General features: G+C 49.3%; 1 protein-coding gene across 1 annotated transcript in view; it reads left to right on the forward strand.

Annotated features, from left to right (window-relative positions):
- The first annotated feature begins 2,833 nt into the window (after positions 1–2,833).
- Positions 2,834–13,269, forward strand: part of F11R (F11 receptor) — a 46,396-nt gene continuing 35,960 nt past the window's right edge. Inside the window, exon 1 of the mRNA XM_074980688.1 lies at positions 2,834–2,994. Within this exon, the coding sequence (XP_074836789.1) occupies positions 2,937–2,994 (58 nt within the window). The 5' untranslated portion in view covers positions 2,834–2,936. The remainder of the gene's footprint in view (positions 2,995–13,269) is intronic.

The following is a 13,269-nucleotide window of genomic DNA, read 5'->3' on the forward strand; positions in this document are numbered from 1 at the left end:
CCCTGGTATGGCCTCATTCAAACACATTCCAAACCCCACGGCCCTGCCCACGCAGAAGCTGGCAAACAGTTCTGTCCTCACAGAGGTGTGTCTGCCTTACAAGATCTAAAAAGAGTCAGCCAGCAGAAACGGGAGGCAAGAAACAAATGGAAACCTGCAAGTCAGAGCAGGGAGCAAGGGACTCAAATTGCAGGGGGGGGAGGTCTAGGTTGGATATTAGGAAAAAACTATTTCTCTAGGAGGGTGGTGAAGCACTGGAATGGGTTACTTAAGGAGGTGGTGGAATCTCCATCCCTAGAGGTTTTTAAATCCCTGCTTGACAAAGATAGTTTATTTGGGATTGGTCCTGGGGAGGGGGAGCTCTGTAGTCCTGCTGTGCCACGGACTTCAGGACAGCAGGGCAAGAATCAAAACATATGGCCACCAGGTGGCTTCCTATACAGTGAGTTTGGACCAGTTGCTTAACCGTTCAGAGTCGTCGTTTCCCAAATGCACAAGGGAGGTCAGAGCACTGCTGTCCCTCAGAGGGATGTTACAAAGGTAACGCTATTACAAGTTGTGAAATGCTTTGAGAACGACTGATGCCAAGTGCTGTGTCAGAGTGAGGTGCGGTTGTTACTATTTTCCATTGAAAATTTACTGGAAATTAATACATTCTGGAAAAATGTTTTGATTTCAACAAAACTGCATTTTTCGACAGAAGACTCCTCCACTGAACATTTTTCACCCAAGCCTGCTCTCGGGAGCTGGAGTTTTTCTTAAAGCCCCGACTTCTGGGGTCACATCATGGGGCATGATTTTAAAGCATGTTTCTAGCCATCACGATTGCAAAGAAAGGCAGAAGGGAGGAGACGGGCACGAGAAGGAGTTATAATACAACCTGAAGTTTATTCCCCCGCATCTATGAAATCTGCCCAGAAGTTTGTGTCCTGACTACAATGGTCTCTCTAGAGTATCTGTGTGTGTGGCTTATTTAATGTGTTAGGTTACATTATGATGGCTGGGCAGGATCGTAATGTTACAAGGTTCCTGAAAGGAATGTGTTTAAACTTTCCATTCTGCAGATAACGTTTCCCAAATGTCACGATTCCCTCAGGGGAGGGGGGATCTGTTGCTCTGGCTCTCTTGGTGATACTGCTGCACCGGCTGGCTCGGACTTGCGCTTGGGGCCCTGAATCAAGAGAGGCGCTAAGTCTGCGGGAGAGGGGCTTCTCCCCAACGCCCAGCCTTAGGCCCTGCTTCATGCTCAGACTGAGCAATAGGGTATAGCACTGGGATAAAGGCACAGGGAGAGGTTCTGGCCTTTGGAATGGGGTACAGTGGGGATGGGGTAGGGAGTGAGCTGGGCTAGGCCAGGTCTTGGGCCACAGGAGCAGGGAGAGGGTTGGACTTGGAAAGAGGATACAGGGGGTGGAGAGTGAGCATGGCTGGGTAGGGACTGGGCTACATGGATTAGGAAGGAAGGCTGGCTGTGGAGGGAAATGACCTGGCCAGCTGGGCTGCTGGGCCACAGAGGAGGTGGGAGGAGGGTCTCAGTTTGGGGGGTTGTGAATGGGCTGGATCCGGGGGACTTTTGTCCACAGGAGGTGCTTGATCTCTGAGAGGAGGCCGGGGGCAGGATACTGTAAGGAGATGAGCTGGACTCCAGGAGGGCTTGGCTGGGTGCAGTCACTGGCATTGTGGGGATGAAGTGGGCAGGGGGGCTGGGTGCAGGGCACAGGCACTGGGAGTTGGGATGCAGGAGCTAGGTTGGGTGCAGGGGCACAGGCATTAGGAGGGATGTGCTGGGCTGGTGGGGGCTGGGCTGGGTGCAGGGCACAGGCACTGGGGGGATGATCTGAGCTCTAGGGGGCTGGGCTGGATTTGGGGATGATCTGGGCTTGCGAGGAGGCGCGGCTGGGTGCAGGGCAGGACACGGGCATGGGGGGGCTGAGCTGGATGCAGGGCACAGGCACTGGGGGGATGATTTGGGCTCTGGGGGGTGCTGAGCTGGGTGCAGGGCACAGGCACTCAGGGGACGATCTGGGCTCTGGGGGGGCTGAGCTGGGTGCAGGGCACAGGCACTGGGGGGACGATCTGGGCTCTGGGGGGGCTGAGCTGGGTGCAGGGCACAGGCACTCGGGACGATCTGGGCTCTGGGGGGGCTGGGTTGGGTGCAGGGCACAGGCACTGGGGGGACGATCTGGGCTCTGGGGGGGCTGGGTTGGGTGCAGGGCACAGGCACTGGGGGGACGATCTGGGCTCTGGGGGGGCTGGGTTGGGTGCAGGGCACAGGCACGGGGGGATGATCTGGGCTCTGGGGAGGGGCTGGGCTGGGTGCAGGGCACAGGCACTGGGGGGATGATCTGAGCTCTAGGGGGGCTGGGTTGGGTGCAGGGCACAGGCACTGGGGGGACGATCTGAGCTCTGGGGGGGCTGGGCTGGGTGCAGGGAGGGGGGTCAGCCTCTCTGCCGGGGGTGGGAGGCTCTTTCCCCGGTGCAGCCCCGCCCCCACCAGCGCTGAGCGGGGATCGCGCCCTTTAGGACAGTCCGGGCCAGCGGAGCACCGGGAGGTCTCTGTCACCACGGCAACCGGAGAGTCCGGGGGGAGGAGACTCAGTGCATAGGGGCGGGGCTGAGGACCTCTGACAGCCAAGCTCACGCCGAAGCCAATCCGGGAGGAGCTGCAGGCGCGCGCGCCACTCCTCGAACACGGGTGATGACCTCATCAGTTAACAATTGCACACCGGCATCCAATCAGCACTTAGGGGCGGGACCGCAAGTGGCGATGGGCGTGGGCCGAGATCCAATGGGGGGGCAGGGGGCGGGGCCTCACCTGGCGAAGGGGCGGGGCCTCACCTGCGGGCGGTGGGCTGCGCCGCGCCGCGCTCAGTGAGGCTCGGGCTGCTGTGAGTGTCGCTTCGCGGAGTGCCCCGGACGAACTGGGTTGTACGGCGATGGCTGGGTCCGGCGCGCGGGGCTGGCTGCAGCTCCTGCTCCTCAGCGCCGCCTCCTGTGAGTGCCGCTCGGGGGGGTGGGGGTGAGGCTGGGGCAGGGGCAGGGGCAGGGGGCACTTCGCTTTGCACCGCGTGAGGGCGGGGCCGGCATGGGGTGGCCGCGGTGGGCTTGTTGGGGGTCTCTGCAGGGTGTTGTGCGGCTCTCCCAGCGCGCTGGGACCCCACTCCGCTGGGGCTGGGGCTGGGGCTGGGGCTGCGCCTGGCTGCCTTCCATCGCGGGTCTGGCTCCTCGCTTCCCAGCCCGTTTGTGTGCTCGGCCAGCCTCTCTTCTCAGCCGAGTCCCCGCCCGGCCTTGGCCCGCGTTGCTTCCCAAGTGTGAAGATTGCGCTGAGCGTTTGGTGCTTCGAGTGGAATCCCTGGAAGGCCCTCGCCAGGGATCTCCTGGGCAGAGAAGAGGCCTGGGAGGGCGGAGGTGGGTTTGAGCCGTGCTTCGTTCTGAACGTTGCTTCCTCTGAAATGAAGGAAGGAAGGAGCTTTTCTTTGTCAGCTTAAATACAGTTTGTAAAAAGGCGAAGGGGCATGTTATCAGACGCAAGCTGAGGGCCTGTGCAGTTACTGATTGTAGGAAGTCTGTTATCGCTGGGCTCACTACAGTTGGAGTCAAGTCACAAATCCATAAATTTTTTCTGAGTGTTTCCTCTATTAACAAGAGCAGCTGGAACTCTGGAAAGGGGAAGCACTCTAAAAATCTAGTCCAGTCCTCACTGAGATTACTCACTTCTTGCAGTTGAGTAATGAGAATTAGGCTGTTTGGTAGCCTTTCTGTCATTGTTCTTGTGTTTTTAATGCACTTCCTTATATTTGAATTGCAATACCTGTACTGCTGGGAAAGCTTTGTTTATTTAAAGCTGAGGTGCTGGAAGGAGGGTAGTTCCCTTTGTGCTGCTTTGGTATGTGTAACAGCAGCCTGAACATTTTAATGTTTCATTTGCTTTCTGTATGCTTACAGTTCGGAATATCAAGTTTGGTCTTCCCTGCCCTTGCTGAAGGGTGAGACAACTGGGACTTTACTCAGTTAAAACAGGAGGGAGGGAGGGGGAGGGGAAAAAACAACCACCACCAGCAGTCATGTAGCACTTGAAAGACTAACAAAATGATTTATTAGGTGATGAGCTTGTCTGAATCTTCTAGAGAGAGCTGTCTACTCAAGTCTATCAAGATTTGCTTTAAATTCATGCTAATTCTGAAAATGTTAAGTTATTCAAGTATCTAAGAGCCTTTGTCACAGACCAAGATCCCATTGTGCTAAGCACTGTACAAACTTGCAACAGGAAGACTTAGAGAGGTGGGATGAAGTGTGGGTTTGGACAGGAGGAGTCTGATTTGAAATAGGCATAGATCTGAACAAGTAATGTAGAAACGGTAGTTGGAACTTCTTTGCAAATAAGAAGATTACCAAAAGTAGAGAAGAAAGGGGGACAAAGGATGGAGCCCTGTAGAACTTCCACAGGAAGCTGGAGGTGGGACGAGGAAGGTTCTTAGAAGGATGTACCTGAAGGCGTGATTGGAGATGTCAAAGGGAATCAGGAGAGGACAGTCCACTGCTTTTAAAAAATGTGAATTCTGAACTCACGTTCGCTAACTTGGTTTAAAATCCTAATGAAGACACAATAGCTCGGATTATCATTGCAGTAAATCTGAAGGTGCCTTTTTGATTTTAATCAAGATGCTAACATGAGTTATATGCTTTGCTGTCTTCACTGCTGTATTAACCTGAGTTAGCCATACACACCCTATCCCCCCCAGTGCAGACACCCCAAAAGTGGTGAAAAGGCAGCTGGGGCTGGAGGTATAGATGAGAAAGGTAGAGTGGTTCATGGAGGAAGATGACAAGACAGAAGAGAATGAATTTGTACTGGAGGCAGTTAGCCAGGTTGTGAGGGTTTTGCCAAATATACTCCACAATGCAAGAACAGGAGTGGAGGAAGCAGATATTGAGGGAGAGGAAGGGAGGAAGTTGGTAGGACAGGCCTATAAATGGGAGGGGGGCCAAAAAAGTCAATAGTGCATAAGTGAAGAATGGAGTGAATCAACAACCATTCTGGAGGAGAGGTCTAGAAGTCCCGGAAAACAGTGTTTCCTTTCATTAGCTCTGCTTGATGTCAAAATTCAGTTCTCTAACTCAGTGTGTTCAGCAAACCTCTTGTGTACAGGCTTTTTTTAAAAAAAAATAAGTAGAGAGCCCATCATTATAGCAAATCAGACTTTTTTACTGCATTGTAAAGAAACAGCCACTTAAAGCCCCTCTCCCCAAAAACACTACAGTAAACTTTTGTTATGTGCGGATTGCATAACTAAAAATTTTTTTGCACAAATCAATGGCGTGGGGAGACGAGACAGGAACTAGGCTGCAGCCTGGTTCCCTGTGGCTTGTTGGACCTGGGAAACTGAGCCGTTCATGGCTGGTTAGTTTCCTGGTTCCTGCCAGCACAGGGCAGCCAGGAGCTAGGCAGCCGCTTGGTTTCCAGCTCCCTCAAGCTTGCGGGATCTGGGAAAGGGACCAGCACATGGTTGGGCAGTTTCCTGGGTCCCCAGGCAGCAGCCTGATTCCTGGCTCCCCTCCCCCTGCAGAGTTGGGAAACTGACCAGTGCAGCAACCTTGGTCAGTTTCCTGGCTCCAGCCAGTGGAGGAGAGTAGGAATGGGGGAGCCTGGCTCCCAGCTCCCCTCCACTGCTTGGAGCCAGGAAACTGACCAGACCACCAGGCCTGGTCAGTTTCCTGACTGTTCCTCTCTGAAAGCAGGGAGAAGGGGGTCTTAGCTTGCCTACCTGCCCACAGCTAAAAGCCTTCTTCTGCCTGCCTTCCCCCAGCAGTGCTGCTGCCAGGCTGACAGCCATGCAGCTGGGGGAGGACAGAGAGCAGGGGCTCTTACTTAGCCTGCCAAGCTGCCTGCAGCTAGGCAGGCTGATGGCCTCAAAGCAGCTTCAAGTTGTGCTTAACTCTTGTTCAAGTTCAACTTGAAGCCATGTATTCTGAGGGTTTGCTGTACCTGTTTCCATTGAATTTCTAAATCAAAGGCAATATGACTTTAGTTTTCTTAAATTCTTGCTTTTTAAAGAAAACAAACCCTTTGTGCTGTCTTAATGTCTGGGTCAAAGCTGACCTGCAAGCATCCTTTTATTGGTAGTCTCTAGGTCTAATTAAAAAAAGTGTCATGCATTTTTACTGTGTAGACTTAGCTTTGAATTAACTTTCTAATAGTTGCAGAACACGTGTGTAGTGTCTGCAGTCGGGGGTTGGTTTGTGCCCCTTTTTTATACTTACAGATGACATTCTTGGTGAGTCAAATTGACCACTTCCTGTTCCAAAACCTTTCAGTTCCTGTTAACTGTCAGTTTTGATTAAGTCATGGAGGTTACCTGTCTCCTTATGTTGGCAACAGTTTTATGATGTATAAGCACTGGTGTCTTTTCTGCACTCATGACAAGCTAGTGATAATGGATTATTAATAAACCAGCATGTCTATTCATGAGAAGAAATCCCTGTCAAATTTGCAAAATCATGACTTTATCTTCTGTTAAATCCATCAAAAAGCTATTTCTGTGAAACTTACAGGCCACTAGCATGTGGTGCTGGGTAGGCTTGTGGGTACTAAGATCACTGTTACTATTAACCCTCATTCTCCCTCCTATCTGTTTAGTCCAATTTTTTTAATCGTAGACTGTGAGCTCTGTGGAAAAGGACTGCTTGACTATTATACACTGTCTTCTACAGTAGTACTCTCATTCCTGGAAGAGATGTTTGAGTGCCCCAACAGTAGAAATAACACATGCTGATGGCAGAAAGCTCCAGTTTGTCCACATGGAGGCTCCACAGGCTGTGATCAATCCAATGGGGGTCAATTTACTGAGCCTATACTAGACTTGATAAATCAACTGCTTATTGCTCTCAGCGTGGACTCTGGTACTCTACCTGAACAAGAAGTGCATAGGGAGTTGCCAAGAGAATGTCTCATGAAGATAATCACATAGCTGACATTACATAACTTAGATTTCCCCACCTAGTGTAGATCAGCTAAAAGAATCAACACACTTAAAATGGGCACCAAATACAGACATTTAAGTGGGTTCAACATCTGAAACAGTAATTCTTCTTATAAGACATATTTATAGATTTAATCTCCCTACTAAAAATTAGTACAAGTTGAACCTCTCTAATCTGGCACCCTCAGGGCCTGACTGGTGCTGAATGAGAGAATTTGCTGGATCACAGGAGGCTGATACTGTCTAGCAGTATTATCAGCACATCCACTGCTTACTAGGCTCTTAGAATACACTTTTAAAGGGCAAATTACAGCTAAATAACAGCAAGTAACACTGTAAATTGGGACTGGTGACTAGAAACAAATTTTATGGGATCACAAGAAACTCAGCTTTATGGCCACTTACGAATGTAACCAGCTTAAAATCATGCCCTATTACAGACGTTGCCTGATGAGAGTTCCAGATTAGAGAGGCTCAACCTGTAGCAAGAGCAGTGTGCTTGACTGCTAATGGCAGCAGTATCAGCAGGGCTGTTTGAATAATGCAGCGGGCAGGAGTCTTAAAAGGAAGCCAGAAACTGGCAATATAAAATGGATGAGCAAACTTTCTATTTTGGGGGCCCTGCTTTTCATCCCTGCAATTAGCAGAGCCCCCCACCTGTATAATGTAATCCAAATTGATAAAAATTTCAGTTATGTTCATATAGGGGGCGGGGGGGGGAACCCTTGGCATGTGGAAGAAAATAAGTATATAAGAAAGTAAGTATGTAGAAAGTAAAAATTTTTATCAATATATACACGTGACTATACATGCATAACAAACAGTAACATTTCAACATTTTTAATGAGATGGATGAGCCTGAGACCCAGCAGTCCTACCAGGACTGAGATTTCTCTTTTGCTCCCTGAGCTCATAAAATGACCAGAGGGAACGTGTCTGTTTCACAAGCCTGAAGGTTTTATCGATAAAGGATGTAATGATAAAGTGACTGCTGATCCAGAGGCTGGAGGGGAAATCTTTGCTGGAAGTGCAAAGGTCTCAGTAATTTGGCTCATGCAGGGTGACAAGGTAAGGCACTTGAGTGGAAGTTGGGAGACTTGGGTTAGTTCTTTATTCTGCCACAGGCTTCTGGTGTGACATTGGCAAGTCACTTAATCTTCCCTGTCAAAACAAAAAAGCAGTCATGTAGCACTTTAAAGACTAACGAGATAATTTGTTAGGTGATGAGCTCTTGTGGGACAATCCCACTTCTTCACATCTGAAGAAGTGGGCCTGTCCCACGAAAGCTCATCACCTAACAAATTATCTTGTTAAAGTGCTACGTGACTGCTTTTCTATATTGATAGAATACAGACTAACACAGCTATCTCTGTGGTGCTAATCTACCCTGTGCTTCAGTTTGCCATCTATCAAATGAGGAATAATACTTAACTATCTTCATAGCAGTGTGAGGCTAAAATCCCTTGGTGGTTATGAGGTACTCTGATATATCTGCCTAGAATGCTTTTGCTCTATGGAATGTCTGTTTTGAGGTATTATATCTTCTTTCCAGTGAATTTGGGTTGTTCATACATAAAACCAAACCTCACAGAATCATAGGGCTGGAAGGCACCTCAGGAGGTCATCTAGTCCAGCCCCCTGCTTCAAGCAGGATCAACCCCTACTAAGTCATTCCAGCCAGGACCTTGTCCAGCCAGGACTTAAAAACCTCAGGGGATGGAGAATCCACCACCTCTCTAGGCAACACATTCCAATGCTTTACCACCCACCTGGTGAAGAAGTTTTTCCTAGTATCTAACCTATACTTTTCCCTCTTCAGCTTCTGACCATTACTCCTTGTTCTGCCATCAGACACCACTGAGAACAATTTCTCACCCTCCTCTTTAGAGCTCCCCTTCAGGAAGTTGAAGGCTGCTATTAAATCACCTCTAAGTCTTCTCTTCTGTAAACTAAACAAGCCCAAATCCCTCAGCCTCTCCTCATAGGTCTTGTGCTCCAGATCCTTAATCATTTTTGTTGCCCTTCGCTGAACCTGCTCTAGCAAATCCACATTCTTTTTATACTGGGGGGCCCAAAACTGGACAGAATATTCCAGATGTGGCCTCATCAGTGCCGCATAAAGAGGAATAACTACTTCCCTAGACCTCTATAGCACAGACTGGAGGAAGGAGCACCACATTGCTGCCCCCAGAATGTGGATGGGAATAAACTGGCTGAGATTCAGTCCTAAATGTTTGCCTCTGTAAACTAAGCTTATATCATGTTTATCAGCTCACTTGTGCCAGGGTGCTTAAAGAAAAAAAGTCCATTAATGGATTTTAACTTGCTAAACATGACCAGAAGAGTAGCACAGACGGGTACAGACACAGGTTGGTCCTGCTTTCCATCCATGGTAATGCTCAGGTAATTTTCTGCAGAACTATTGCTTAGCCAGTCAGTTGTCAACCTGAAGCAACGTTTGGGATTCTTATGTCCTAAGTGTGGGACTCTGCAGTTGTCCCTGTTAAACCTCATCAGATTTCTCTTGGCCCAATCCTCCAATTTGTCTAGGTCACTCTGGACCCTCTCCCTACCTTTCAGCATATCTACCTCTTCTCCCTAGTTTAGTGTTGTCACCCACTGCTCATGACAAAGGAGCAGATATTTTCCCACCTGTCCTGCAGCAACTAATTGGGCACAATTATCATAATGTCCAGACTGGGTCAGACCAATGGTCCATCTACCCCAGTATCCTGTCTACTGACAGTGGTCTGTACCAGTTGCATCAGAGGGAATGAACGAAACAGGTGATCATCAAATACGCCAATGCCGGTTGTCCTGCCAAACTTCTAGCAACAGAAAAGGCCACTTCAGAGCATGGCTTTGTATCTCTGCCCATCCTGCATAATAATCATTGGTGGACTTGTCCTCCATAAACTTATCTAATTTTTCAAATCCTGCTAGCACCAGCATGCTGTGATATTTGTTGCACTGTCCAGAACGCTCTGGCTAGATTTTCTTCTAATCAGGGTTTTTCTTCCTGCACACCCAAGAACAGAACTTGGCATTGCCTACCTCATCTTCTGTAAGATGAATATGGTTTAGCTCTCAATACTGCAAATTGGTCCTTCCAGACCCCACATTACCTGTGACTCTTCTCTGAGCACCATGCAGTTTGAAAGTGTTTGTTGCTATGGAGAGGCCTCCAGTGTACAAAAGGCTGCTTGCCCCAGCAGAGCAAAGAACCTGGCTTGTTTGCTCAGGTTCCTAAGTGACTTAGTCCCTGTCTGGCTTCTGAATTTGTTTGGCATTCAGGCTGCTTTGCAGCTTCTGAGCTATTCTGAGCATGGCCTGCTGCTGTCTGGTGTCCAGAAGAGGTATCAACCCTGTTCTGCTTTCGAGTTTGGTCTGAGTATTGTAATGTGTTGGGTATTCAAGAGGAGCCAGTAGACACCAGGGATAAACTCTACTTTAACTTTATTAATGCACAAAACAATATAGGCAAATAATGCAGAACTGTGTATCTATATCCCTACAGGGGATAAGTGGCATTGACAATATAGTACTGTTAAAGACGATATAGTAGTGTCTGCGCACAGGATAATAGAAGACAATCTATTCTAGTGTTACGAATGTACATAAACTTTTATAAATCATACACAGTTCTACTATTAGCAAACTAACAATTGTCAGAAGGTAGTGGCCTCTTTTCCTTTCCATGCACAGAGGTGTCCACAATGCATTTGCCAGTAAGAACAGGTTGTAGCTTCTAGTTGCAGTGAGTGAGGTAGTGGGATTACCTTACCCTAGACCTTCCACCAATTTCTTTTTCACCTGTGTGTGTGTGTGTGTGTGTACACATACACACTCAGTAGTTCTAAAAATAACCACAATGATTACACAGCATATATAAAATTCCAAGCAGGCTCATATTTGTGGTACACTACTACGGAGCAGTTGTTGCAAAACTATATACTTGGTCAGTAGTTTTATGGCTGCATCTGCTTTTTGCTTGTCAGGAAAAATGTACCCTTCCACTCCTGGTGCACCAAGCATGATCATATTGGACCATGCTGAATATGCATCGTTGTGTAACCGTCCCTGTCTCAGAGCCCCAGACCTTGCCTGCCTATGCTGTATCAGGCTTAAAACAGGCCTGAGTTTAGCTCCGTTTGCTGTAGTCTGGTCAAGACAGACATTGTTGTGCTCAGGATGGGGTTGTCCAGACTCCTCTGTGTAATCATTTGGCATGGCAGTAGAATCCAGAAGAATCAGGCACTTGAGGATGGTGCTCTTTGTGCCCTGGGTGCTCCCCTTTGCCCGTGTTCTGGCCCTGTGCTATGGCTGCAGTCCACCCTTGCTCATGAGGTCTCCAAATGTGTCACCCATGTCCCATGCTAGGATAGACAGCAGCAGGGCAGCTTCCCCCAGAACAGCATGTGCCTGAGCAGTGGTGAGTGAGGGACAAATGGCTGAGCCCTCCAGTTCCAATGGCTGCTGCTCTCGCTGAAGGCTGTCTGCAGACGTGGGCAGAAGTTGCGACATTGCTTACAGTCTGGCTATATTTTTGGCTATTTTAGAAGACTAGTGCTTAAAAGCTGAGGTTCTAATTGCATCATGAGTGGGTGTCACAGCACACAGCATGTAACCATGGGGAGTCTGTGCTTTGATCAGGCTCTTGGGTAAGGGGTTCCTCCTCGCTCTAACAGAAATAGAAACCCTGCAAAGTATCCTGCTAATGGAGCACATTGTGGGCTATGATAGGTTCGGCCAACGTGGCAGCTACTCCCTGAGGAAAGAGGTGGAGCAGAGGACCACGACAAATCCTGCAGTAGGACATAGATGAGATGTCCTGTTGGCTGCTAATGCTTACCTTGCAGCACAGGGATTTTTGGATGTGGAAGGAGGTCCTAAACTTCTTGGCCTGCTTCACACACATCAGTTTTTAAGGTTGTCAGCGTTACTGCTCCATTGGGATGGGCAAGAGGGTATCAAAGCCCCTCTTACTGCAGAACCCCTCTTCAATCCCAGATGCACTGAAGTAGCCCTGCTATGCTGGACAGGAAGTGGGTCAATTACTTATGCCCTTTGACTTAATCTCTGGTGGGCCTGTTTAGCTAATCTAGTACAGTGGTTCCCAAACATTTTCCTGGTTGTGGAACGCTTGGCCGTCATGGTGCTCTCTGCAGAACACTATTGTTTTATTTATTTATTTTTCTCTGGGGAAGAGACAGCCATTACTCCATTTCAGTGGCAGAACACTTTGCTGTAGCTTGCGGAATGCCAGCATTCCACCGGAACGTAGGCTGGTCTCGTGGAACCAGTGCAAACCCTAGCATAGACATTTCAGTTGGGCAGTTTCCTTCCCAACTTCAGCTAAACTGAGTCAAAGCAATTCTCAATCAGAACAGGAGTGTTTGTGTGAGGTTTTGCACTGGTGTGGAAACAGATATATCTCATACAAGCATACCCTTCGTCTGGAGCCGAGTTGAAGACCTATAGCTGAAGGAACAGTTGTCGGGGATAAAATATCCTTCTTCCTAATATGTACCAGACATTGCTTTCGCGTGGGCAGCGTGAGTGTGGAGTGGGGGCTGTTCAGGATACTGTAGTGCTTAACTGCCGTGTTGCAAACCCTGTTCAAAAATAAAAATTCCTGGCTTGCAAAACTGACTTTTCTAGCCGCAGCATCTTGCTGAGCTTCACTTTCCTTGATTTGCTGTTTTTACAAACCGAGGCTCTGCACTTCACCATTCAATACAGTAGGCCCTTTGGATATGCGAGGGTTGTGTTCCACGCAACCCTTGCATAGCCTGAATTTCGGGTAAGTTGCAATGGGGGGTTGGGCAGTGGGTTGGGGTTGAAGGGTTAAGCTTCGGGTGAGTTAGGGCTGCAGAGGGGGTGGGAGGGTGAAGTTGAGCCGGGGTGTGTGGGGGTGCCCTGCTGGGGGCTGGAGCCCGAGCCCCACATGCCATGCTGGGGGCTAGAGTGTGCCGGGGGCTGGAAGCACCCCGCAAGGTTTGGGGCTGAGCTGGAGCTGTGGGGGGAAGGAGGAGGGGGCTGATTGGGAGGGGCTCGCAAAGGGTGTTTTAGCCCCCCTAGGTGCCTGCAGCAGCAAATAGCTGGGGAGCTAAAACCCTTCTCCCTAACTTCCCAGAGCAGGGCCGCTGTCAGCTTGATAGCAGTGCTGCTCTGGGAAGAGGGTTTTAGCCCTCCTGGTTGCCTGCAGCAGCAGGTGGCTAGGCAAGCTAAAAGCCTTTCCCTGCCTTCCCAGGGCGGTGCCTAGTGCTACTCTGCGAAGGCAGGGGGA

Source organism: Carettochelys insculpta, chromosome 30 (assembly GCF_033958435.1).
Source record: "Carettochelys insculpta isolate YL-2023 chromosome 30, ASM3395843v1, whole genome shotgun sequence".
Lineage (NCBI taxonomy): Eukaryota > Metazoa > Chordata > Testudines > Carettochelyidae > Carettochelys > Carettochelys insculpta.